General features: G+C 36.2%; 1 protein-coding gene across 2 annotated transcripts in view; it reads left to right on the forward strand.

The window, feature by feature from the left end:
* Positions 1-27885, forward strand: part of NAV3 (neuron navigator 3) — a gene marked incomplete at its 3' end in the record, with an annotated part of 271115 nt that overhangs the window by 107221 nt on the left and 136009 nt on the right. For both annotated transcript variants that reach the window (XM_082013485.1, XM_082013486.1), the window contains exons 4-7: positions 2568-2640; positions 5876-6053; positions 20527-20595; positions 23304-23443. In XM_082013485.1, coding sequence (XP_081869611.1) covers positions 2568-2640; positions 5876-6053; positions 20527-20595; positions 23304-23443 — 460 coding nt within the window. The remainder of the gene's footprint in view (positions 1-2567; positions 2641-5875; positions 6054-20526; positions 20596-23303; positions 23444-27885) is intronic.

Genomic DNA, 27885 nt, shown 5'->3' on the forward strand with positions numbered 1-27885 from the left:
AGGAGGTCTGCTAGGAAATATTGTTTCAGTTATTTGGAGATGGCTACTGACATCAGTCTGATTTTTCTTTTTTATTTTCTCCTTCTCCTTGGCTTCCAGTACTTAGTTGTAGAACAAAATTTCCCATCTTTGAAGTAGTTGATTCTGCATTATGGTTGATTTGAAAGTTCAAAGACACACTCAGTTATACAGCTAATATCCAAATAAATCTTAATTTCTTTTAAATACTTCAGGATAGGCGAATTTCCATTCAAATTGTTTTCTTATGTATTTGGCATTGTTTAAAAGGCCAAGTAGAAATATTCTCATAGTGTGCAGTATTTTCACAACTGATGTGCAGGGGTGTAGTTGGAGGTCAGGGCTGAGCCAGCCCGGTGCCTTGCCATTGCCATCAGAAGTGGCACCATCTGCCTGTCCCTCCTTCCCACCTCCCCTTTCCTCTCCCAAACCCTGCCTTACTCAGGCTGGGATGCGCCCTCCCCTCTGCTGACTCCTCTGCTCATCTGACTGCACGGGAAACCGGAGTGACTAAAATACATTTGCCTTTTTTGCTGGACTTGCTTTTCTGCACGGAGCCGGCTCCCGGTGCGCTCAGAGAAGCTCTGAAGCCCAGCAGAGGTGGCAGCGGCAGCGCCCCGTGCCTGGGAGGAAGAGGAGGTGAGGAAGAAGCAGACCTTCCTATTTTAGCTGCAGCCAACTTGCAACTGACTTAGCTGTGTCGCATCTCTACACCTTACGAAACGACCTAGTTAGTTTGGGGTTTTGTGACGGTGTAAAACTATGTAAACATTTAAGAAAATGACAAAGTTAAGGCCTGAGTTTCTGCAAGGAGCGTGCTGGGCCAGAGCTGGAGTAACCCCGCTGATTTTAGGATGGTTATTCCACGTTCACAGCTGTGCCAATTGGTGACACTTGCCAAACTGATTGACGAAAGCTTATGGTAAATGCCAATTTTGGAGTAACTTTAGTCAGTGTTAGCTGCAGAGTTGTTTGTTTTGGGGGGTTTTTTAAATTTATTTAGGAGAGAGATTATTTATCATTTCCTATATATGTTAGCATGTCCTTGGAAACAAGTGTTTGAAAAGACATTTTAAATTATGTTTTTACTAATACTTTGGAGTTTATTGTCCTTAAAAAGCACAGATCTAAAAATTTTGCAGGTATTTATAATTTTATAAATACTACCTGTAGATCAAGAGATTCTGTGTGAGCTCGCAATATATACTTCTAGGGTCAGTAGTAAAAAGAATATTTATATTCCTTTCAGCCAATACCATTTCCTGGGAATAATTGCAGAATTACAATGATAGAAAGTTGATGATAATGAAAGGCCCTCCTCTTAGATGAGAAAAGATACTGCCAAGCATCAGGTAGCTTTTATTCAAGGAATTAATTTACCCCTCATATTTTGATGGTTGAAAACTCTTGATATGAGGTATTGTAAAATGTGTAAACATTCTAATAAAATTAACTGCATGGACTTGATCTACTGCAGGTTTATGTTTTTGGTGTTGGATATTTATTTCTTTTTTTTAATGTTCTCTAATGAAAAGAGGTATTTAAAATATATTGTTATACATTTTGTTTTGTTTTTGTCGTCCTAATTTCCTTGAAAAAATCCATCAACCTAAAAGATGTATTTTAAAATCAGGTCAGTTGAAGGTATTTGACATAGGACACCTCACTCTACATAATTTTTCTCTTTTCATAGCAGCGTATTTATAGACAAAGTTGTTAGTTAAAAGATTTTATAGCTGAGTATTTGCTTCATTGATCCTGGGAGGGCTGGAGGAACCAGCTGGGGATGGTGACTCAGAACCCTTTGGAACGTTCTGGCTCCCTAATCTATTAGAAATAGACATATGAAAGGAGTCAAATCAGTTCGGTGATTACTGACTTGAGTTTTATCCTTTTATTGATCTACATTTAGGCTTCATGTTCTTCTCTTATCTAAATTTCTCTCTATTAATTGTAGATTTCTTCTAAACCAACAGAAATCAGCACCGTGTCCTTCCCTGAGCATGCACTCTTTGGAGAAGCATAAACATTAAATTTATTAAAATTATTTAGCATAAGATTTGAAGGAAAAAAATAGACAATAAACTACTTCTGTGACATCATTTTCACAGAGTTCTACATCATCGCAAGGAAACATGTTTGCTAACACATTTGTTGGAGGTTTTTGCTTACAGTTTTTTAGCTAACAGTCTCCCACATCTCCAGACATATATTCAGTGTTGAATCCTCTATGGATGCTTTCATTGCTGCTTGTTTGCAGCATGTAAAATCCTGTTTTATGTTAAGTAGGTGGGTTGCTGATTTGCCAGCATGCCATTCTGGATTGGGCATTTATGAATTGTTTTTAAGCACCAAAGCGGACAATGAAAGCTTTATATCAATTCCCCAATTAGCAGTAATCATTCTTGTTAAACTTTGGTAAAGAGCTGTAGTATGTGATGAATGTAAAGTATTCATTCCTGGGCTGTTTCTTTTTTTTTTTTCCCCCCTGCATTTCTACATTTTGTCAAATACTCTTATGCTGTGTGTTATTTCTGTTCATATTGCAGATTGAGAATGTTGATGTCTGCCTTAGCTTTCTGGCAGCCAGAGGCGTAAATGTCCAAGGTCTTTCTGCAGAAGGTAAGAGAAACAAATCATGAGAACAAATAATAGGATTTTTTTCTGAAAACTAATTTTCTTAATACAAATTATTTGCACCAAAAAACCAAACTCTAGCTGTCTTGAACAGCATACAAATATAGAATAATGATAGCAAGTGAGTTTCCTTTTAATTTTCCCTTGAAATTGAACCAAGAAAATTAATGTTTATGAAGATTGAGATGATGTTTTAAAATATTTTTTCAGTAATATTAAACTTTTCATGTTATCTCCAAAATATTAGATAGGTACAGGGTTTCCCAAATGTACTTTTAAACTTGTTTATATAAGGGATACAAAATAACAGAAATGAATATGAGAATCTTGCTCAGTTAAGTAAAGCTAGGGAAGACTATTTTGTTTAAGAAAATTTATTATTAGTAGCAATGCTGTCAGGATGAGTCCGAAAATTACTGTATTCTTTGATGTCATGTATTAAGTGAAAGAGTGAATGGTCTTGCTGCTTATATTATAGCCCTTTTTCTTGTATTAGTCACCTCAAACGATTGCCTAGAACAGTTATAAGTTAAATGTATTAAATCAAAACCACTACAATACCAATTGTCTTAATTAACATGTAATATTTGCCTTATTAATGTAAAAATAAGTCAGGTGGATACTTTATCTTGTAAACTAATAAAATGTACATAGTGTTTGTCCTACAACAAATTAAGAAGCTCTGCAAGGTGCTGTGCACCTTCGAAATCCCTCTGACTTCCGTGGCAGCTGAAGGCAATAGGTATTAACAAGATGCAACCCTGTTTTTTTATTTTCCTTGTAGCACAACTAAAAGATAGAAGGAAAAAGACATTTTTTTTCAGGGATGGTAATTTCAGTTGAATTTTAGAAGATACCCAGAGAAGAATTTTAAATGCTAACCACCATTCTATTTTAAAATTAACTCAGAATTGTCAGCATATTTATTTTTAAAGTCAATTAAGTTGAGAAACCATAAGTCTGTTTCTTGTAATAAGCTTTGGTAAATGTGTCTTGTTTCTACTGGGTCATTTATTAATGAGCAGAAAGTTTCTAGAGCAGTAAACCATGAGCTTAACAAGGACTGAAGATTTCACAAGCAGTTTCCCACCTCATTTTGACAGTTGTGCAAGGAGGTCTAGAGGAAAAGTAATTTTCAGATCTTGACTGTAGAATCTCTACTGGAGAACCCAGATGATTAATAATAAGCCAGATGCTACAGAGGAAAACACTCCTCTCGTCTTCCCTGCAAGTTTAGTACATATTAGAACTTTCTGGATTTTTTCTGTTTAGGAGAAATCTTCCCATATCAACTCATTTAAAAGTAGGAAAGAAAAAGAAGTTCAAAATTGATAACATTCTTTAAAAATAGTAAAAAATACAGTTTAACACAAAAAGAGCAAAAATTTAAGATAAAAAATTATTAGTGGGATTTAACAGAGTTCTTCTTCTGAACATTAAGTGATGCAAAATCATAAGAATAAAAAAACAGTATCATATACAGAAAATCTTTTAGAATCAGAGAAGCTTAAAGATGGATAGTCAAGAGTTTTTGTCATGTTTTTTTTAAGATAATTTTAAATACAAGTTTTCTGTGTTCCTTGATAATTATATTCATTGAAAGCAACATGATTGCAAAAGTCATTGTTGCCTAAAAAGCTTTCTGATTCTGAGAAAGTTCTTCTGTGTATCTCTGGTGGTATCTGAGGATCCTGCAGCATCTTCACAGGGAAGATAAGAAAGTACGGATACTTAGAACAAACTTTCATTTTGCAAAGTATATTCCAGTGTCCAGGATTGTGCATGCTTTTGAAAAACGGGTTGAGAGCATAAGGGCTCCAGTGTTTGCTGGCCTGTTAGTGTATGTACTAACATTTCACCTCATCCTATTGAAAGAAAACGAGTATAGTTTAAAGGACATGAATATGACAGTCATTGTTCATAAAGCCTGCTTTAAAAATTATCTAAGAAAGGCCGCGTAGCACATACAGCTCAGTATTTAGACTTGCGGGGAAGGCAGAAACATTGCAGTGTTGCATGTTAGGTTACAAGGCTTTAGGCCTAATGAAAACCTTTCACAAGAAGTTCAGTGCCAAAGAAAATTAATAATGAGGTTATGAAGAGACCTAAGCGCTGCAGATAATTTCATTAAAGCCTCCCGAGGCTTCTTTTTTGACACAGAGATCCTTTATGAGCAAAGAATAACATTATCCTTTCAAAACCTTCGTCTCAGGCTGAGGAAAGTATTGAAATAAGAAAGGAATGGGAGACATGAGGATGCTACTGTGGCTCACCGGAATTTCATATGGACAGCTATTTTAGACTCATGCAAAAGCTGTAGTTTTGAAGTCTTCGTTATTCAGTAATAGCAGTGTAAAATAGAAAGCTAGAAAATCATGTAGTTGGAAAGTTCAAAGATGTAATTATGAAGTTTACAGTCACCTTTTTTAATAGATATTTTCCACTGATCTACTTCTTTTGTGTTCCTTGCAAATTCTTGTAAAGGGATATGTGCTCATCCACAGGACTGTTACCATCTCCTCTTTCTGATTTTTCTAGAAGTCACTGTCTCCTCCCAGCGTGTTCAGAATATGCCCAAAAACCAGGAAGTGTAATTTAAAGCCATGAGGTAGAAGGGATAGAGACCTTATTGCAGCCTTCCAGTACCAAGGGGGCTTATAAAAAAGACGGGGACAGACTTTTTGGCAGGGCCTGTTGCGATAGGACAAGGGGTAATGGTTTTAAACTAAAAGAAGGCAGATTATGGCTGGATATAAGGAAGAAATTTTTTACAATGAGGGTGGCTGACACACTGGCACAGGTTGCCCAGAGAGGTGGTCGATGCCCCACCCCTGGCAACATTCCAGGTCAGGTTGGACGGGGCTCTGAGCAACCTGGTCTAGTGGAAGATGTCCCTGCTCATTGCCGGGGGGTTGGACTAGATGGCCTTTAAAGGTTCCTTCCAACCCAAACTATTCTATGATTCTATGAAGTTGTCCTCCACATTATGGAGATATGTATTTATTGCAACAATAACATGTAAATAAACACAGATTATAAGAAACAGTAAAATATCAGTAATACCTAAAGTGTCCCTGATATTAAAGATAAATGAAGAGGTAGAAGACATAAACATATATAGCTATAGGTATGTACAGAGATTTTTTAGTATAAAACTGTTACAAAACTGAAGTCTAAAACCACAGTGTTTTCACTTCTTTTTCCTTTTTTTTTTAAATAGAAATAAGGAATGGAAATTTGAAAGCCATTTTAGGGCTGTTTTTCAGTTTGTCTCGGTACAAACAGCAGCAACATCATCAGCAACAGTACTACCAGTCTTTGGTGGAGCTACAACAGCAAGTCCCTTCACCTCCAGCTGAAACCAGCCAGTCCAAAACACACCAAGATATGCAGTCGAGGTAGGTTAAAAAGTTAATTTTCTCAGGTGTAAAAGCTTCTTATTTGCCTGTTCAAAAAAGACAAAATTTTGTGAACAACTTAGCCATTTTAAGACTTGAAAGACTGGCTTTTTCTTTTTTTTTTAGCTATTTTTTGCAATGGGTATAGGAAAACAATATCTTAAGTGTTTGTTTGGTATTACGCTTGCATTTCGTGGGAGTAAAGCTACAATGAGAATATTCCCAATTAAATTTAGTTCAAATTTTAATTAATTTTAAATCTTTCTTTCACTTTATTGTTGATTCTACTGTCCTTTGCACATTAAGAGACTGTTAGAACACCCTCAGGTTTGTATACTGGTTATTTTCATGTTTTCCTCACATATTCAGTTCCACATCTAAATGAACAATTGCAAATGAGTAGCAAAATGCATGGGGAAAAGGCACAATTAGTATTTTCATTTGTTCTGAAATCTTTTCAACCCCATGCATTCTGTTTTTGAGTGCCTAATTCTATTTGAATGTTTTTTGAAAGGGAAAATAAATGGCCTTAATCTAGTTTCTTTTAAGTGGTCAGTTTATGATTTAGTTTTAGGAAAGCAAAGCACTCAGCAGAATCCTTAATTGCTGAATTATGTTGCTTTCAGACTGAACCTGAAAGCATATTTCAAGAAGGTAGTTTCTTACTGGCCATGACAAAAGAATCAGTTTTAAACACAAATATCTATTTAAATGGAAAGACAATTAGCAATGTATATATTATTGAGGAAGTTCAAAAAAAGCCATTCACATATAGGACTATGTAAAGTGTAGTTTAATGAAGAGCTTTATATATTGCTGTGCTGGGTTTAATACATGTTTGATTTATTATTTGCTTGTTTAAAATTTTTTGCATACTTACTGATCAATTGTATGTCTGGAATGTGATAAGCCAATGATCTAGGATGGATTAAAAGTATCAGACTACAATAATGAAATTTTGGTTCTTGAGTGCATTCATATCTAAATTACCCTTTCATGTTTATAATAAACATATTTCTTTTTCAGTTGAGAAAACTTTTCACACTTCAGCCTAATAGAAACCTTTGTCCTGAAACTAGGAGTGCTGTAAAAATATGTTTATAGGAAAATGTTGCTGATGGCATTTTAATTACCTCATTCGATACAAAAATTATTTAGACTTGCATTTACCTTGGGCATTACAATGTGAAATACATTTTTTTTTTCTGCTACTGAAAATTAACATCTTTAAATGCTTTCTCTGTTAACTTTACTATTGAGATGTAATCTAGGGAATTATGGTGTGATCCTAAAAGAATCTGACCACTCTCAACATTTTCTGAACTTGAATTTCTGCTTTCTGAAGGATATTTAATACTGCATAAGAGGCAATAACATCTTGTTATTCAGAAATTTTCTTTCCTATCATAAGGAAGACATTTTGAATGTAGGTCTACAAGTGTTCACTGCTTTAATCAGTGGAATTAAGGGTTTAACCAGCTTCATGTAAATACCTTTGGTTATTGGTTTTTTTTTTATAATTTAGTAAAAGAACTGAAACATTTCCTGCTTTTCTAATTTACCCATGGTGAAATTTTAATAAAAAATAGTTATAGTGTTCCTTTATACATCACCACTATTGCAAGGAATTCTGTTTGTCCAAAAAAGCTTGGAGCAAAGCAGTTGTTTGCTATTTGGAAGACAGCGATTACACACTAGTCCTTTGTCTGCTCAGGAATGGTAGGCAAAGAGGGGATGAAGTTTTTATAAAGCTTTCTTTTTATTATAATTCCCCAAGATCGTATGATCCTTCAACACCTTTTTCTCCTCTTCTACTTTGCTATGTTTAAATACACTTCATTGGGAGGAAAGGCAATTATTCCATGTCCAGAACCTTAGCATTCATGTCTTTGTAAAGTGACATCTAAGGCTGGTTTAACAACATTTCCATCAGTGTGCTTTAGACCAGGAGTTTAAAATTTAATTCTTTGATTAAATTTCTAGTCATAGCTATGTTTCAGCTGCAAAATATTTCTATGTAAAAAATTATTACATAAAGATTTGTACCATCTTTCTTATTTCCTATCTGTAAACTGAAAGCAAAAATTTTTCTGTTTGTTTTCACATATACAGAAGTTCAATGTTTGTCACCATAAACTTGTGTACTGCCTGAGAGAGTATGATTTTCTCTATCCATATATTTTTCAGTAAAGCCTTTAAGGGTAAAGAAAGGTGCCTACTTCTAAAACCTTTCTTCTGTATGAAAGATTTCTATCTTCTTCTACATATACGTCTAGCATTCTGAGCTGCTTGCAAAACAAGGAGCTCTGGGGCTTAGAAACAAACAGAAATACAGATTTTTTTAATACAAATTGGCTTTTTTGTTTGTCACTGTTTTGAAGTCATATTAGGAAATTAGCATAAAATAATATGTCCCCTTCTAAGAAAAATGATTATATTTGAAACAGGTTTTACACAAATAGATGGGCATATACAAGTATACATTGTTATGAACTCTCTGTAGTGACCTTAGCGACCCTTGTTTTCATAGCAGTCATTTATTTTAATTTAATTTTTTTTTTTCCCATCCAAACAAATATTTTGGAAAAAAATTCAAAATTATTTCCCAAACAGCTTTTTAGTTTTAAGCTGTTAATGAGTAAATAAAAGCTTCTGTTTGGAAAGAAGCCAAAATATGACATTAGAAAACAAAAGATGCCTTTGATGGGAATCATCTTGCCTCTTGTCTGCCATTTGCTATCTGAAATGTGGACAGGTAGCTTACGTGACTCCCAAGACGGATTTCTGTTGTATGATTGCTTTCATGGCAACTGTGTCTCAGCATGAATTACAGAAGGAACCAACAGGACCGACTGATTCACAGGGCAGGACATCATTATTTAGGAGTTCCTGAGGAACTTGTATGGCTACTCCATGGGACGCTTGAGATCTTTAGGTATTTTTGGCAAAAATGAGTTCCTTAAAGATACTTAAACCTTCCTGTTTCCTTAAACGAAGAGTATTGAAAAGTGATAAAAATCTAAGATGTGTAATAATGTCACATTCTTCACTTTTTCCATGTGGAGTTATTAACTCAACAGATAATTTAACTACTATCAATAATAGAGTAATTTTTTTTTTTTTAAAGTACTGGTGATAAATTGAGCTATTTTATCCTTTCACACAGTGGATGTTAATCTTTAAGGCAATTTATTATTCCACATTTATTATGCAGCTGTGCCTCACTTTATTAGCCTGGTGCAGTTCTGAATATGCTTTTTAAAATTCTTAATAATTTCTGTTTTCTAACATTTTACACTGTGAAAAGGGTCAGTATGTAGAAACCTTAAGGCAGCAAATTACTCATGGTGTATATGTTGGAAAAATTATTTGGCAAATGCACATAACAGAGATTGTTTTCCATTAATTTGGTCTGTGGTCCTTTACAAGAAAAAATGTTATTATTATGGCAGAAGGCAGAAAATGAATACAGTAGCAAACACCTGAATGGTACATTCGTCTTTATTCAGTAACGGCAAGAGTCTGCAGACATAATTTGAGTACATTTTCAAGTGTATTGTAAAAATTGTCTTCTGATACCTGTGGGGTTTTTATTTTACTTGAAGACTCATACATTTCTACTGTGTTAGACATCCGAGAAATAAAGGTGTGGTTTTGAGGCATTGTATACATTTAAGTGTGTTTGACATGTACTTTTTTGTATGTGTGCAGACATATAAGCGAAACCAAAACATATACACAGAAAAAGGTGGAAGCTTTTATAGACTTTGTACTTTTTTAAAATTTTCAGTAAGCAATCACATTTCACGTTGTAACTTAAGTCTTTGAAACTATGTCTTAATAACTGCAGTTACTTTAGGTCAGTTTATTCCATCAGAAAAGTTATCTTCTTTGTTGCTTCCAGCTAAGGTATAGTAAGCATATTTCTTAATTTCAACTGGATTTCCTAGGAGGTAAAAAGCCATTCTGTGTGCTTTATTAAACAAGTATGAAAAGGTGATGCCCTCCACTGCTTCAGAGACAAATAGAGGTTATACATAAGAGAGGGAAATACCTTTGAGAAGGGACGCTGAAGATGGTCAGGATACAGAAGTGGTAGCACCCAAGCTCTGCTGAAGACAGGTTTTGTCTTTGTGTGTACAGGCCTAATGTCTCACTCTCCTAATTTAAGGGAGTGGTTCTTATGATGATGATGGCAATGATGGCACTCTCATCCAGATTTCCAGGTTATGGTGTCCAGGTCCCCCTGTGATCATTGCTGGGTCTAAGGCTGTCCCACATGCCACTGAAACCAACTTACTTTAGTATCAATCTCAATGAGAGAGTGTTTGGGCCCTTTGTCAACAAAAGCTGAAACCGGCAGAAAAAATGGTATTAGGACTCTAGAGCTTTCATAGCCAGGTTGTTTTCAAATAGCAAATAGAAGCCCCAGGGGAGGGTTATAATCAGAATATCATGAGACTGACAGGATTAGGTTTGTGCAGAAATGGGTAATTCAGGAGGCTAATCCAGGAGGCTACTTGTCCTTGGATGACTAGGTAATCAGTATCTCCTACAGGAGACAACACAGATCAGGAATGTAATTAAACTGATTTCTGGAGGAGTCTCTCTCCCCTTAGTATAATGTTTGCATAGGAGGATAATAATTTTCTACAGCAGGTTCCTGACAAAGTTATCTAAAGTTGGTCAGTGTGGCAATACTTTAACATACCTAATCCCATGTAATGTGTCTGTAACCAAGATCAGAATTGTGAAAATTGTGCACACAGAAGGGGAGCAAGATTCTGCACGTGAAAGAGTATTGTTGGCCTATCTAATCCTAGGGCCAACAGCAACATTTCAAATTAAATATAAAAACAATGAAGGAAGTTGATAAGTGAAATTTCATTGCAAAGAATATGCTTGATTTATGGAAGATTATAATTTCATACCATTAAGTGTAAGACCTCTTAAAATTATTTAGACAATTAGTGGAAAAATTGGCAGTAAATAATAAATGGTAACCTAAGGGAGAGAATGGTTTTAGATGTGATTTCTGATTTCTTTGTATCCTAAAATTTCCTATATTCTTGTATGGCGAACTGTGGGAATTGAATACTTCAAAGTCTGAGGTAAGAACTGCATTTTTTAGTTACGACTTTGTTGCTGCTTTGAGATTTAGTTAAAAAAATACGGTGCTGGTGGCCTTATTTTATATCTGTCAGTACAGATAGATGACAACAATGGTTACATTATATTTTTATTCTTCGCTTTGCTAGTGGATTCCATTATCACAGCAATACATCTAAACTTTCTGCAGTGATGATCTTTCAACCACCCAGATACTAAGAGAAAACACATGTGGATGAAAGAAGTTCTGTCTCATTTATGGATTAGGCAGTAACTGGTTTCAGTAAGCTGTCAGCAAAATTCCCCAAGACGGACAAACTATTTTATCACGTACAGGAATGATGAGCACAGCTTGAGGTCCAGATGGATTTTGTTAAATTTGTTATATTAAAAGAGCACCCTGGTTTTCCTAGGCGCATAAACAAAGTTAGGTAGCTGATTTCTACAGGCAATTGCATATATAACTACTGCGATGAACTGGGTTTCGTGTTGCCTCCTGCTCAGAAGTACTAGGGAAAAAATGAAACATATTGGACACACAGCTTGTGCTGTGTGAAATACAGTAATGCAAATGTAGTGGTTATGATTATGAATTTAAATAGATCCATGCCAGAATACTGGCAATCCATATGCCAATCTTGGTATACACCACTCTCAATTTAGAAAAAGGCCTTTGTTTCAGTGTTCTCCAGCTTGAAAATATAACCTTAACAGTCTACACCGAGTGTGTTGCACTGGCACAGGCTTAGAAATGGAATGTGTAAAGTTATGTGTCTTCCTTGGTTAATGGAAAGGAAAGAGATGAACCAAGTTTCTTTGCCCTTAGTCCTTAGTTCTTGCCGTTGCTAGTCACTTGGTTTTAATGAAGGGAAACAGGTAGGTAGTTCCTGCTTTTCCCACTACAGAATCATTATTTAATGGCTGCAAAGAAGAAAAATTAGGAAAAGGTTTATTTCTTCTTTCTATTCTGTTTTCTAGCAAGCGTCTAAGCGAACAAACTGTTAGTCTAATCTAATGTGTTTTTATGCATTTGGGAGATAATGCAGCAAGAATTGCTTAATGTGATTGCACCAGGATCTGCAGCAGCTGACCTTCAAATGGACCATAGGGATTTAATTTTACTTTAACTGAGCTATCCTTCTCTCTTGAAAACCAGCTTTGCCCCCATTTTGTTCTACTCCTCAAAGACACGATCATTACAGTCCTTGTGTAATGGACTCACGGTTGCCAATGAAAGGAACTTCAGCAAGTTCTTTCATCTTCATTGTCCTGAAGTCCAAGTAACTAAAGTATACGGTATCTCTGCATACCAATAAAATCAGTTAACTGTGTACCTAAGCAAATAGATAATATTTAATAATGATGAGTTGCATAAATTAGAGATTCGTTCCTGTGATAAGTACTGTATAGGTCATCAAGAAAAGTGGTTCTCCTTGCACATGCCATTTGTTTACTTCATACAACTATGAAACTAATTTAAACATTTGCTATAACCGTCATTACCTGCTGGGAATTATTGCTGTTTCAGGAATTTTCTAGGCTACAGCTATGATATATAGACTGAGCAATATGTAAAAAAATACACCTTCATAACCTCCTACATATTAGTATTACTAATACTAATAATTATATTTAAATTATATTAGTATTACTGCCACAGTTTCATTAGCAACTGTTTGTATTTTTTCCCTAAAATTCACCTTAATGGCTGTATTTCAAAACAGCATGAAAAGAATACATCAGCACTATTTGAAGTTTCCTAATACATACTTCTGTTTCATTTGAAAGACTCAGAAATTACCATACACAAAAGGATTACTTTTTGATGATGTCAAATGACTAACTTTTCTAATAACGCTCACACAGAAAAGGCAGAACAATGCAACAACAAAAAAGTATTTTTCACACACTTCCTCCCTATAGCCCATCCTCTCTTAGATATCTAATAATATTTCTTAAGCTTAAAATAAGTGGAGGGAATAAAGGGATTTCAAAGCAGACTTTCCATTTCTAAAACAAATGGTCTTTTCTATAGCTATAACATAGCACCTACTAGATAGAAAGTATAAAAATTTAAATTATAAAGCACTTCATAGCCTCTCAATAGATTTAATTTTTTTTAAGACATTAAAAATTTCTTATTTAAACCTTTCACTATCAACCTCTCAGAAACTGCTTGTACCTTTTACCTTCGTACATAATTCTGTGGGCCAGATCCTGAAAATCTTGTCCTTTACTGGTTGGTACCTGCCCTTGTGTGTTATTTAGCATGTTCTACAGTTCTTCCTCCCTGCAAAGTACTTGATGTTTTTCTGAACATTTTCTTTAGGAACCTGTGACACATAGTTACATTGATTTCTCCTGTTTATAAATTACCTCTGCCATCTGCTCAAGGATGATATTTCTTCCTCTACCTCGTGTTCTGTTTGCATTTCAAAATGTGACTGTCAACCTTTCTCGTTGTCTCTTCTTACAGTTTTCAAAAGAGTGTTTTAATTCAATTTTCATCCTGTGCATTTCAGATATTGTCATTGTCTTGCACTTCTCTCCTTTGCCACTCATTGCTTTTTATATTTCAGTTTTGATGCACTTTGGCCATAATTTTCACTGTTCCTAATCCAGATCATGTAGAATTTAATGGGAAGTGTTCCATTCATTTTTGTAGCATTTTAACCCAACTTTTTATATACTCCCTTACAAGGAACAGAAGCTTTATAATGTAGTTATTTTCCTTTCAGGCATTCTTTGTTGCTCTACCCTCATGCTCCATACAGATTAATTAATTCTTCTCATTCTCTGAAAATGAATTCTACTGAAAATTGTGTCCAAGCATTTTTTCCTTTCCCAGGTCTTCCACCTATTTAATTCTGATGTTTTACAAACATTTGAGTTGCCTATTCTTTCTTGTATATGGCAAATGTAACTTAAATGTAAAGTTCAATGGCAGCCATAGTGAACTATTGTGGTCTTCATTCTTTCTTTTGTCCTATGATTAATTTTCTTACCTATTCTGAAGCAAAATGTTCTTTCTTTATTCTTATTTATTCCTTAATAGACCCCGTGATAGAAATACATAACTCAGTCTTTTCCTTGCATTCTTGCATTCGAGTCATAGTTTTATGTTTGTACTGCTTTTTTGCTACTGTCAGTCCTTTTTATCAATTTTAAGCTCTTAATATTTCAGACAGTGCAACAAATGTGATATTCTACATATTGTTGTTGTACAGAAATCAGTTAATGAAATAACAGTACACTTTGTAGCTGCTATGAAGAAAATTACATTCCCTATTGACAAAAAAAAAAATTACAAATCCATACACTTCCAAAGAAGCACAGACAGTGCTATTTAGAGCAATTAGTGCCCATGGAAAATGAATTAAAATAGAAGTGAAAAAATGAGCTTTTGTTACATGTGAAATTCATCACATAAGAGAGAGATTAGCAGCTTACGAAAATCACTTATATATGTATTTGTGTTTTGGTCTGCTTTTTTGAAAATGCCTATGGGATGATAGCTAAAATGTTGGTAGAAGGTTTTGTAATTTCTTTGTATTGCACAGCTTTTTACTATTTTAGAGTCAATGGAGAGACCCAATAAATTGCTCACAAATGTACTTTAATACCTTAAATAAGAACAGCCTTAACTATGTGTTGATTGGTTGACTAATGCAGGTTTATAACAATGCCCATTACACTTTAAGATGTTGATGAATGTGGATTTTCTGGAAATCTATGAAAGAGTTCAAAAGACAATGCGTGTATATTGGAAGAAGTGACAGCCTCAGGCTTTCTGGCACCCCCTTTTTCATTCCCTCTAGGAGAAAGCTGTGTTACAGTTTTATTCTATCAAACTGTGAAACAGAATAGTGGCATATGTTACTGTGCAGATGTTCTGGTATAATTTTGTTCTAGCGCAAGATCACAAATGGTATGGAGATAAGGTCATAAAAGGGTAGGGTTGGTCCCTAAGGGCCTAGTTTTAGTTCTGGCAGCACGCTGTTATCCACTTGGCCGATTTGTTCAGAAAAATTAGTGTTTTTTGAAAGACTGCATTATTTTAGGTGAGCTACAGGTCAGGTTAAGCAGAGTAGCTAAGTAAGTAGCACATTTATTACTTGGTTGATACCTTCTTTGTTTCTTTAATGTTGTGATTCATATATCCTTTCACTGAATTCCACAAAATACCTATACTACAAATACTGGGACCAGGGTGGGAAAGGTATGGTCACTGCGGCAGACGATTCATTCTTATTACAAGTCACCGTGTTCTGCAAGAACATAAATGTTGATACAAAACTGGGTTATCTATGTTTTGGTTTATGAGCTGTGAACAACAGGAAAACATTGAAAACACAATTTTACTTGTACCTCCAAGCCTGAATCAGATGGAGACAGACTTCTTCTATAAGATGCCAGAAGTTCAAAGAGCGGAAAGGAGAAATGTCCACCTAATATAGAACAGATGACATGGTATGAGCTAGAACTGCCTGAGCCATAGATATTTCCTCTTGTGAATGAAAAGATAAATGTGTGTTTCTGTGTTAGATATATATACATAATATATGTCTATAAAATACAAAATAGTTATAATATTTAACTATAAAATACACATTCATTGATAGCATTTATATATAAATAAATAACAATTAATATATATATATGTAGATAGATAGATACGTATATGTAGACAGAAATGTATATTAATTCACCAAGACTGGGCTAAAAAGGCAAAAGAAATGTCTGAAAAATATTCTTCATGGGAATATTTGGGTTTTTTGGTTTCCTTCTCAGTGTTTCTTGGTTGTCCATTTGAGGAATCAAGGATCTTTTACCTGCCCAGACTGTTTGGTATGGTGAGGATCCTGGAAACTTTTGTTTTCTGGGGCATCTCTCTAGGCACGCTTGGGATTTAGATGAACCTTAGAATATTATCTCTTGTGCATTTTGCCAAGCAGGCAAATGGGAATTGTGCAGCCAAGGAGCTCGTTTTAACAAAAAAAAAAAAAAAAAAAAAAAAAAAGAGAGAAAAATGTGTACAACACAATCAAGACCTTCTGGGGAAATTTTTATGTTGAAAATGCAGTCTTTTTAAGCTAGTTTTTTATCAGGGAATTGTTCTAATAAAAAAGCCTTGAACAGTTCTGGAGTGCAGTCACCCTAGTGATATAAATGCACTCTATAAGATCAACAGCATATTAAAAATCAAGTATGCCAGTAAGGTAGAAAGGCTTTGATTACATACTGCAAACCCCTTTGCTTTTTGTCTAATTTCAACAGATCACATAGCTGGCATTTTAGAATCACCATGTAATTCTTAACATTACAGGAAAATGGCAGCATGATGTAACATGATCCTTTTGATCTTTCAAAAGACTGTTAATAAAAAGGAGATGATATGCAGGGTGACGCTGCGTGGGTTGCTTTTTGAAGAACAAGGTTAAAATATTTTCATCCTGATTCATGCTCTGTGTCCAGGTTTATAGGAGCTTCATCCTTCAGCTTTACGTGGTAGACACACTTCCAAGGAGCTGCTTCTTTCCTGATATACCATACTGTTTGTACAGCAGCAAGACAGACTTTCTGGCAGTTTAGTCCCGTGTCGAGCAGTCACTTGCCTTCCCTCTTCATCTTCTTTGGTCTTATTTGCCCATTTCAGTTGAATATTTCACTTTCAGTGGGACGTCATTTAAGAACCGTTACTATTGTAGCTTATAGTCTTCCTAGGTTCCCCTACACCTTTCGGGACCATTTCTTAACCCTTTTATCCTGCCTGCAACTGCATGCCCTCCATCAGTTCCCCACCCACCTCAGTGGAAGATGGTGCACAGCTCCCCAACGCAACTGACTCTGCTGCAGGGTCGCATGGCGCAGCGCAGTCCTGGTTCCTGCCACCAGCATGGCTGTAGCACGGCTGTGGTGTTCCCCACCAGCACCTCAGGGACAGGCCAATCTCTAACATCTCTGTAGCTTCCTTCTCAACACTACCTCAGCTACCTCTGTGCTTAACTGCCTTTCTGGGCAATCTCAGCATGTTTATTCCATTTTCTCACAGCATTTAACCAAGGGACCAGCAACAGGAATTGCCCACTGTCACTGTTTCATGTCTGCTGTGTTGGCTAGTGTTTCCCTGGTTTGCGAGAGAAAAGATAGGGACTTGATTTCCACCTGGAAGTCAGTTTGAAGTGTCCAGCTGATTTCTAAGGATTTTGGATTAAATATGTTTATACCATCTGACCTCTTTTGAACAGGATTTGCTTAACCAGGAGCATCTGCCTTCTCTTCCCGTATGCATCAGGTGGAAGGGGAGAGGTAAACATGGCCCAGGTCCAGTGCTGCAAGTGCCTCCAGGACTGCAGTGGGGTCTCCTGCTGACTCTGCTGTCAGAGTTGGTCTCCTCTGTAGTTCGCACGTCCCTTTCCTGCCAATGTCCTGTTGGCTGGGCTTTTTAGGCAACTGCTGTGGCTCCTCTGAGGAGTCAAAGCTGTGACGATGTTGAGGAAGACTGCTGGTGGGAGTATTAAGGCAGTGGAAAGGGTCTTGGGAGCAGACAGCTGAGAACTGGAGGCTTTCAAAATCTCCCTTTCCAACCCTCTGGCAAATAAACCCTTCCTTGTCCTAGATATTGTAGTGTTAAACTTGTACTGTCTGGTTTGTTAATATGCATCTGCTGCTTTAATGCAGGCACATATTCATTAACCTTTGGGTGGATCTCTAAGCATAAAAAACGACTGCTTTAAGCAAAACAAGTTTATTTTCCTGATTGCCAGATGTTGTTACACACAGACAATTATCTGGTGCGATGGAGGGCCGCAGGTACATACTTGTTTATACATTTAGAAGAGCGGCTAGGCTTTGGATGTGTTGCAGTTCACAACTGTAGTAGTGAGGCCAGCAGTTGGGAAACAGGCATCCGTGCAAAGCTTTAATGGGTCCAGCATATCCAGCGCTAATTGAGAAGGAAACCCAAAGTCATTAGGAACTTGATGCATCTGGTTTATGAGCTGTTAAAGTTTTGTTTTTCCTTTTCATTTGTCGTATTACTTTGGAAAATAAGTATACCCAGTCATAGTGGAAATGATGTTTTACTGGTGTTGACATATCCATCAATGCCTTTCAAGCCTGCCTGGAAAGTCTGAAAGCAGTCTGTAGGCTGACATTTCCTGAATTTGCTAGTGGATGGAGTCCCAAGTAACAAGCACAGAAGGAAAGTATTTTAGCAAACATTTCCAGATCGGTATTTCATGTAAAAAAAAAAGTGTCAACTGTCAACAACTCATCAACATCACTGAGATTAAGTTATTTGAGTATTTATTTTCCAGCTACTTTGGAATTGTGTTGTTTGAGGTAGAAAATCTACAATACACTACAGCAAGGCAGAGTCTTCAGCCTTTTCAGCCAGCGGTTAAGATTAAGATTCTTTAATCCCATTCACTCTGTTTTTCCAGCTCACTGTCCATGTTGATTGTACTGTGTATCATTTTACCTTTCACAACATAAATGCACTAAGGTTTTATTTGACATACCATTTTTCTCACAAACTTCTTAGTTTAGTCAATGCAGATAGCCAGCTAACCATTTCTCGATTCCTTCACTTTAGGTATGTTGACAAAATCACAAGTGAAAAATCTTATCTAAAGATGGGCTATTATGCCAGGCACAAATGTAGCAACTTCAGCAAAACATCCTATGTCACATTTGCATCATATGTACAGAATTTATTAAGAAAGACATCTGTAAGTGAAATATAGTGCAATATACTAATGACTTGATAGATGAAAATATATAAACTGTATTATGAAAATATTATAATTTATTGCAATTCCCACAGAATTTATGGTCATAAAAAAGAGCACTTTGTCAGCATTACTGTGAAGATATATGTCAGAGAATTGAATGCTGCTTTTATGTATTGAATGATTCCTTTTTGCCCTATTAAGACTGAACTATTCTCCGTTTTGTGTATCCATCGTGCGCACATGTGCTATTTGTAATGAGCAGGCACAGAGGCAATGCTGAACCCCTTATTGGGGTTTACTTTGGTAAAGCAACAATAATGATGCATGCCATTCAAGTCTCACATTGTCCTTTGGTTTGTGCCTTCCTCTTGCCCCTCTTCAGAACTGCCGTGCCAGTATGGGAAGACCTTTCTCGCTTGAGGGCTTCTCCCATCTGCTCTATACTCCGGCCATGTCCTTCAGTCAGCTAGCAGAAATTGCTTAAAACTTTTCTGGTAGACTCAATACCACCAGGTGTTTCTTGTAAGTGCTGTGAGTCTATAAAGCCAGGACTAGAGCACTGTGGTTTCTGCTGCTACTCAAGAGTTGCTGGAAGATGCAGAACTGTAGGTGACAAAAGCAGTTTGTGACTATCAGAGTTTCTGCTTACTCAGTTCTCCATCGATTCCTTAATAATGCAAGGAATTTGCTGTTGTGATTGCACCTGGCTTAGGCACCTGTCTATATCCTTAGGCTGTGTGGATCCCAAAGGATGCACCTGTTTATAGTAACTGAAACCATCTGGCAGGAGGCCTTACCTTGGCCGTACATTTGACATATCTCCTCTGTAAATGCCTAAAAGAATAGAGGCATAAATTTGCTGTTTAGTAATGACACATTGTTGGGTGTCAAAAGGAAGGTACAGTTTTTAGCCCTGTAGCACAGCATATCCTCTGCTGCAGAAACACTGCTCGGATGCCTTAATCGACAAAGGTGCATTTTCCTACGGACTTTAACAGTGAGCCTAAGCACGTGTCAGGGCTTTCCTAATGAAGCCTTTGATTCATTGCCTGGGTAATGCATCACATTCATGACCTGTGCTGCTGTAACAGTAATGAAAATTATGATGGGATGCTTCTTCCGAATAGCTCTACTGTCAGGAGGGTCACCTTTCTTTAGCGGGAATTTTTCTGAGTCCACATTGGGTCTGGTATAGCAGCTTCATTCCTAACTGCCAGACCATGAACAGGTCTCTCAGGTTGCTGGAGAAACTAGTAGCTGTGTATTTGCACTTAGTACTTTTTGTGGATGAAAAAAAAAAGGCACAAAGTTTTGAGATGCATTCTGTGTGAATTGAGCTGGACTTCAGTAATTGAGTCACTGTGGAAATTTGCCCGCATTTTCTATTCCTAAGATAATTTCTAGCAAATGAGACAAGTTCTAGCAATATCCATTATTTCATAATCTGTGCATTGCATCTCTCATACAAATCTGCATGTTTGCATTATGTCATATTTTGCCAGTTAATTTGTGTTTTCTATCCATGTTCAATTTGCATTCATTAACTCATAGTTTGCTGGTAAGTGTGTTCTTTCTATACGTGTTCAAAGAAATTCTTTAATTCAATTTCTCTGTTTCTTCTCATACAGTCTCACAGCCAGATATGCAACTCAGTCTAATCACAGTGGAATTGCAACCAGTCAAAAAAAGACTTCTAGGTCAGTTAAATATCTCTAATTTGTTGCTTGTTAGTAATACTCAAGCAAGTATATGCCCATTGATACTTTATCCTTTGGACATAAGTGGACATTAAACAATGTGTGTTAATGTTATGTGTGCAAGCTTCGCAACGATGAGCTTTGCCACGGGAAAGCCTTTTGTATGGACTGGAAGGAGCTGATTTGTACTGTATATAAGCAATATTTCTGGTCGTTATGTATCCTGCATCTTTGTATCCTGCATGTAAAATATTAGATGTGAAGGATTAGTTGGTGATTTTAGTGCTCTTTAACTCTCTGGCTTACTTTAGTCATGAGTGAAAAGAAGTTTGGGAGTCCATCCCAATTTCCATGAGATGTTTTGTATGTATTGCAAACCCACCTGAAAGGTTGAGTTCACAGAGCCAAGTTCACGCAGAGGCAAAATAGAGCAGAAAAAAAGAACCATTTCCAACACTTCTGCTCCATGAAGAGTAGCCTGCACACAGTTCCCACTAATGAGATGCTTTGTTTTGGCAGTGAATTTGACAGAGCTGTGTGTAGGAGCTGACCTGTTTCAGATTTCATCAGTGCTTTTAGTTTATCATTTCCATGAGCACTAAAATCTACAAGCCAGATTGCAGAAGAAAGAAACTGAGGTCTAAAGCTTACTCTTGTTTCTAGCTTCTTCTTTTCTTTCTTTTTTTTTTTTTTTTTTGGTGGGGGATAATTAATGTGTTCATTAATTATACCTTTGCTGTACAGTTCATTGGTGAGAGCAATGAACTCTAAATTGCATAATCTACAATAAAGGTTGCGTTTTGCATTATAGCGCACTAACACAAATTGAGTTGCTGGTGGTAGCTTGGAATGAGCTATACCACGGTCCGGTTGCTTTGCACCTGCATTTATAGGTCTTCAGTTTTCCTTATTGCTGATGCTCCTGTCTTGTCCACATTCAACATGTTGGGGTTAACAGTTTTATTGTCTAATACTTTAAATCTGTGGCAGTGTTTCTGAAGCCTGTTCAGAGGTATGTGACTTGTCCCTTATTTGTTATTTTCCTCTTTGCATTTCCTTAGCTGCTTGACATGATTCTGCAAGAGCAATTTAAAACTTGAATTAAAAAAGACAGCAAATGAGGTAAATGGGGAAATGTGTAGAGCAAATAACCTCATGTATGATGTGCTTACTGTAGCAAGTTCTCGAATTCTGGCATGCAGAATATATTCAGAACTATTTTATATTTTAACAGAGCAGATGAGTTTCCAGTGTTGCACATGCCTTCTCATTGCTCTTTTCATTACCTTTGACAAATGATCTCAGGGCTCTTACTGCCTGTCAAATTAGGGTAATGAGAAGGAGCAAATGGATTTTTAAGTTTGTTTTAGTGCATTCTTCAGGGAACAGAAGATCACTCGAATTCATGGGTCACGGTAAAGGTTAGCATGCGTACAGCTGCAGAGCAGAGACAGTCTGCTCCGGGCTCAGCACAGAGACTAGCAGGGCAGGCTGGCGGCCAGAACGAGCCATAAAAATAACAAATGGATTAGCTCTCTGAGGCTTCAGTTGGTAAAGGAAGAGAACGTGGAGCTGTCTACATGTATTCATTAATGAAAATAAAATTATTTAAACATTTCTCTTATGCCAGTATATGAAAGAAACAAACAAGTTTGCAAGAAATCTAACATTTTGTAATTCTTTGTAACATGATTTTTTTCTCCCTTGTGACGCTGCTCTTTCATAATATAGTGAAACTAACAGAACTTTATAACTCTGGTCTATTCTGTATTGACACTATTAAAATCATCATACCATTCCATTAAGTGAGAAACAGAAGAGAGAGATTCTTCTCCTATGGCAAAAGCCTCATGCTGTTTCGAGCATTTCATTTTGTCTATCAGATAGCAAAACTGGAAAAGAGTGGGGGTGCCCACAAAGACGCTGCAGAAAGTTTGAAGTAAGCATGTATTAAGGAATCTTACATCAGAGGACAGATTCAGACAGGGGGAAAAAAAAAAAAAAGTAGGCTTACACACAGCAGGGACAACAGAGTCTACAATTTTTTTCCTTAGCATAGCCACACAGTAAGGTTCAGATGGTGGCAGCAAATACTAACAAATGAACAGTATAGTCTACATTATATACCTCTTCTAAAAGGTATAACATGTATCTGGAGCATCTAGCTAAAGTATGTATTTTCAATATTTTTAATTTAAAATAATAAGGTGTAAGTGCTTTAGCCAATAGCCCTCTGAAAAATAACCAAAGATGATAACTAAAAAGCCAGCTTTTATGCTAAACAGAGCTGTGAAATATTTACTAGAGTAAGAGATACGAAATATTTCTCAACCATGTATTGTTGTTCTTTCTAATCAATTTCTGTAACATTTCCTCTTCAAAAGTGACAGATTTAAATAAAAGTTGATATTGCACTTCAATGGATTGTTAGGGTGAATCTGTTTTAGCAATGTTAATGGCAAATGCAAAGCAGCTTCTTACATGTCTTGTGACTCTAGAAAGCATCTTTTTCCCTTTTGTGTGTGTAAGGATAAGATTTTATTTTCACTCGTGGACTCTAACTAATTTGAATCCTCCTGTTCGTTGTTGTTTACCTGGAATCATTGTTTTCAGTTGTTGGTTTTAAATTCTGGTCTGATACTTGCATACTGCCTCCTCTATATATTGCATTATGTAAAATGAACTGATTTTTGATTATAACGTTCCAGGCTTCCAGGACCCTCAAGGGTGCCAGCTGCAGGCAGCAGTACCAAAGTCCAGGGAGCTTCTAATTTAAATCGGAGAAGCCAGAGCTTTAACAGCATTGACAAAAACAAGCCTCCACAATATGCAAATGGAAATGAAAAAGGTAAGTGATTAAATGTTGTTAAGCTTACTCTACATAACATACAAGAGGAAAAAAAAAAATCACCAAAAGAACCTATCCACAAGGGTCAAAAAAGTGAATGTAATATTTAGACCTGGTAAGGAAGACCTATGGAGATAGCATTCTGAATTAGAATTGTGGTTGAGTTGGGATTAAAGTTCAGAACTTTCAGGATGTTATATCTTATCTCTCTTTGATGGAAATATCACTGGGTGATTTTTCTGAAATAAAAATGAATCCATATTGGATGTCTATTATCTTGGTCCATGTTCAAGTCTACTCATACCCAAAGGAAGACTACCATCATTTTCAAGGGACTTTGCATCGTAGCCTCTAACGGAGACGAATCAGAATATTATATTTGCATCAGAATATTACATGCATTTATTCCTTCAGAACTTCATCTAGTGTACATGTAAGTCTGAATAGAGGATTGGAAATTAAGTCAAATGTAGTGAAATTTTACAGCGATTTGAATTCAGTGTTCATGTTTTCTTGCATCCTTTAAATATGAACTTCCATTACGGAAACAAACTGAGTTCCCTGGGTCCTTGGAGTTCTCCTACCCTGACACTCTTTTCTTGGAAAATGTGCCTCTTCAGACTTTATCTCAGAAAGAATAATGTAAAAATTCAACTTTCTGAGTTGTGTAACTAATCCAGCCCCTTCTCCCCCTTCTTTCTCCCTCTGTGTAATGAACAGCATTTTATTCATATCTCTGGGTTAGAATACAGTTGAAAATGATACAATATACATAGTACCCGTTTGCATCCTTGGGGTCTGTGGGAGGAACAAGTATGCAGTGAATGTTCTTCATCCAAGCAACAGGCAGCTATCCAGATTTTTTTTACAAAATTCTGATGAACACACTTTGCCCCTAGCTGTATCTGAAGATATAAAACCATCCTTTCAATAGTTATTCCTTTATTTTATTAACTATCAGGGTTGAATGTTTTAGATAGTTCTATAGTGGGATTTATTTTATCAAGGACTTGTTTATGACAAGACATCCAGGCTAAAACTAGAAAGAGATCGGAGTGAGAACTGAGCAGGCACTGTATAGTTCACAAATACGGCAATGAAGTTATGAGGTATGGAGGAGATGTGGCTGCTTGAGTGAAGGTATGTACAGCAGTTTAGGTTTTAGAATTGCTTCATAAAGTTGACATGTTTTCTAATAAAATATGTGAGAGTGGAATGATTCAAGGTGAGACTTGCTTGTAGATACTAACATTCTTACCTTGTTACTTGGAAACTGTCTTTTGACTGCTAAGGTTTGCATTGAATTGCACATTTACATGGCTTTTTGCATGATGGATTTCTTTCCCATTTCAGCAGAGAATGAGAACCTTGATGAGTTTTTTAGTGAAGTCATCACTTGCAAGAGGATAAGGGGTGGTTTTGTTTGTGTATAATCATTCAATTTGTATTACAGGATATATAAAATGTAATGTTGCATAACTACAGAGTACTATATTTGAGATGTTTCTGTCTGGTCTTTTTTCTTTCTTTCAAAACAGCAGAATGGATGGTAGAACATTGATTTTACATGAGAATATAAAGTGAATACAGGTTTGGTTTAGAATATAAAGCAGAAGTTAATTAGAGAAAATGACTGCTGTGAGTGTAAGGATAGCAAAGTGATATTTTTTATAATAAAGGAACACATGAGAGTCTGTATTTGAATTCACCATGCTACTGCTTTGCATAAAAACAACTGAACCATTAATTATAAAATTTGATTATTATAGTGGCTAATTTTTGAATATTATAATGACATTTCCAAGTAGTCTTTTGATACTTTTTTGAAGTATTTGAGGATGTTTTGTGACCTGAGATTTTTTTTAAAGACTTTGTTTGGAAATAAACTTCAACTCTCACAATAGTAATAGTCATAATAACAAAAACCTTCTTGAAAAAAAAAAAGTCACTATACACGGAAACCTGATTTTTCCTTAGAGCGTGGCACATATAATAAACCTTATATTTCAAATTTTGCTTGTGATGCAGATGTTTGGAGCAACATGACTTTAACAACTTCCATTGAATGGGTATACAGTCCATACACTCTAATTTCTGAGACTTAGATCATACAGCAAATAGCCTGTAATTCTGCATTAATGCTGCATAAACTGAAGTGGAAAAAGAGACAACTTGCACAAGTCATCGGAGGTTGGGACTTCCAGACCTCTTCAAGGGCAGACCACTTTTGGTACATTTTTCTCTGCTGTACACTTTCCTGTATGTGCTATAAGGAGACCTCAGAAAAAATATACAACGTAAAGTGTTTTTTTTTAATCCAGTTATATGTAATACTTGAAATCCATTCCTACATTACACGGTTTCCAACTCAGTCGCTCACTCCCCAGCTCAGCGGGGAATGGATAAGTAGTCAGAGTTAAAGGAGACATGAAGGTGATACAAAATAAGATGTGATATGGGCCTTTTATTTAGTATTTCATTTTTTAGTATGTCATTAGTGTTATCTCCTTTGAATGTTGCTTAAGGAGTAGTTCACACAGTAAGAAGCAGCTCCCCTGAGTGGATGGGGGTTTGCTCTTTATTGAGTACAGCTCAGTTCTCACCCACACACCCAACCCATCGCTGTGACACAGGTAACTGTCTGCAGCTGTGATTAAGTCAGGAACACAGAATGAACCAAAACCAATAAATGCGCCATTAGCTGAAACTCATTTTTGGAGCTTCAGTGAGCTGATCTTTTTTTTTTTTTTTTTTTTTTTTATTTGTTGGACTTTGCAGCTTATGGATGGGTTTCAAAGAACACATCTGTTTTCCAGGTCACATCACATCTATCTGCTTCTGACTTAATAAAATAAAGATGAAAATAAAACTATGAAAATGAAACTGGTGAATAAAGTAATTATTCACATTGCTAATAAGGGGGATACCCAGGGAATTTTGAGTTCAGTAAAGAAATAATGTTCTAATTCAAGTAAAATTTTAAAAACAAATTTTTACACTTGAGAGCTTAGAAACATTGTATCTGAACACTGATAAGGGTCTCTATGTCATGGAGTTTAATTGCCTGCTTTTCAATATAATTTAATGATATAAGATGGAGCTTGTGTATTGTCCAAACTCGGTTTCGACAGTATTAGGTTATTTTGCCATACCAAATCTGAGAAACTCTGTCCTGGAACTTTGTTGTCTGATGATGCAAATCATTGTTAAATTGTGGCCAGTATGTACATCTATAGCTAATTAGATTATAATTATATATACTATTATAATCTATTTATATATCTATAATCTAATGTATATAATATATATAAAAATATAAATAGAAAAATAACATTTCTTCTGGTCCAGTATTTTGCCAGTTGTCCCTGGTGGTATTCTCCTCCTGTGCTGGTAAGGGGCAGCTACTGTCTCATGGACATCTGGAAAGGAACTGTTGAACAAGCTGAATTCTGTCAGTCTCACCAGATAGACCTCCCATTCCTTCAGACATCCTTATAGCAATCCCTTGCTGCTCTTCCACTTTCTACTAATCTTTTTTATTGTGAGTGACTGGACACCTGCCTGCTACAGAATATTTAGATTATCAGTACCGAACTATGCTGCAACAGGGGAGCTGTGGACACAGAGGTCCTGTCTTCTCCAACAGCACAGAACACAGCAAAGGTCACAGATAAGAAAACAGAGAAGGATGATTTAAGTTAACTCCTCACATGTCCTTTATTTGTGCAACAACCTATGAAAAGTGGACTTGAAAACGTCCATTCGGTGGTCGTGGTCTTGCTGGGTTCTGGTAGAAATTTCTCTTTTTGCACTGAACACCTGGGGGTGTTGCTGCTCTGTTCTCCCAGCGCAGGCTGGGCTGAGCTCTGAAGCACTGAGCTCTCAAGGAGAGTGAAAAATTGTTTTCAACACAAGCTGATTATGCATTTCAGCAATAAGGAGATTAAGCTCTGGACAGAAGACTGTCTTCTTGTAAAATTTGGTTTATAGAAATATTAAATCCTTGTCATAGGTTGGGTTCACACTGTATCAAAATCACCATAAGGTGGAGACAGATTTCATATAACGAACAGCTAAAGCTAAGTCCAACTGAACGTGCAGAAAGCAATGAATGATGTGCAGCTTCAAATAATGCAGTTGGCCTGGGGGAGAAATAAATTGTTTTATTCCACATCTTTAAACATACAGACAGGCTCTCAATATTTCTTGAGAGCATGCAGTCCACATTTCTTGTGGAAACATTAAGGATACATTTTAAATTGAAGATTAAGGGCAAGTTAAAATTCTCTGTAATTTTTTGATGCTGTTTATGGTTTGTGACACAGGGATCAAATAAGTACCAGTGGTTCCAGGAACCTGGGCTTTTTTTGCTGTGCATGTGGCAGAACAAGCTGTTGATGAGTAAATACTCTCTAAAAAAAAAGAGTAAATAGTCTTTTTAT

This window comes from Phaethon aethereus, assembly GCF_964289735.1.
Source record: "Phaethon aethereus genome assembly, chromosome: 1".
In the NCBI taxonomy this organism is placed as follows: domain Eukaryota; kingdom Metazoa; phylum Chordata; class Aves; order Phaethontiformes; family Phaethontidae; genus Phaethon; species Phaethon aethereus.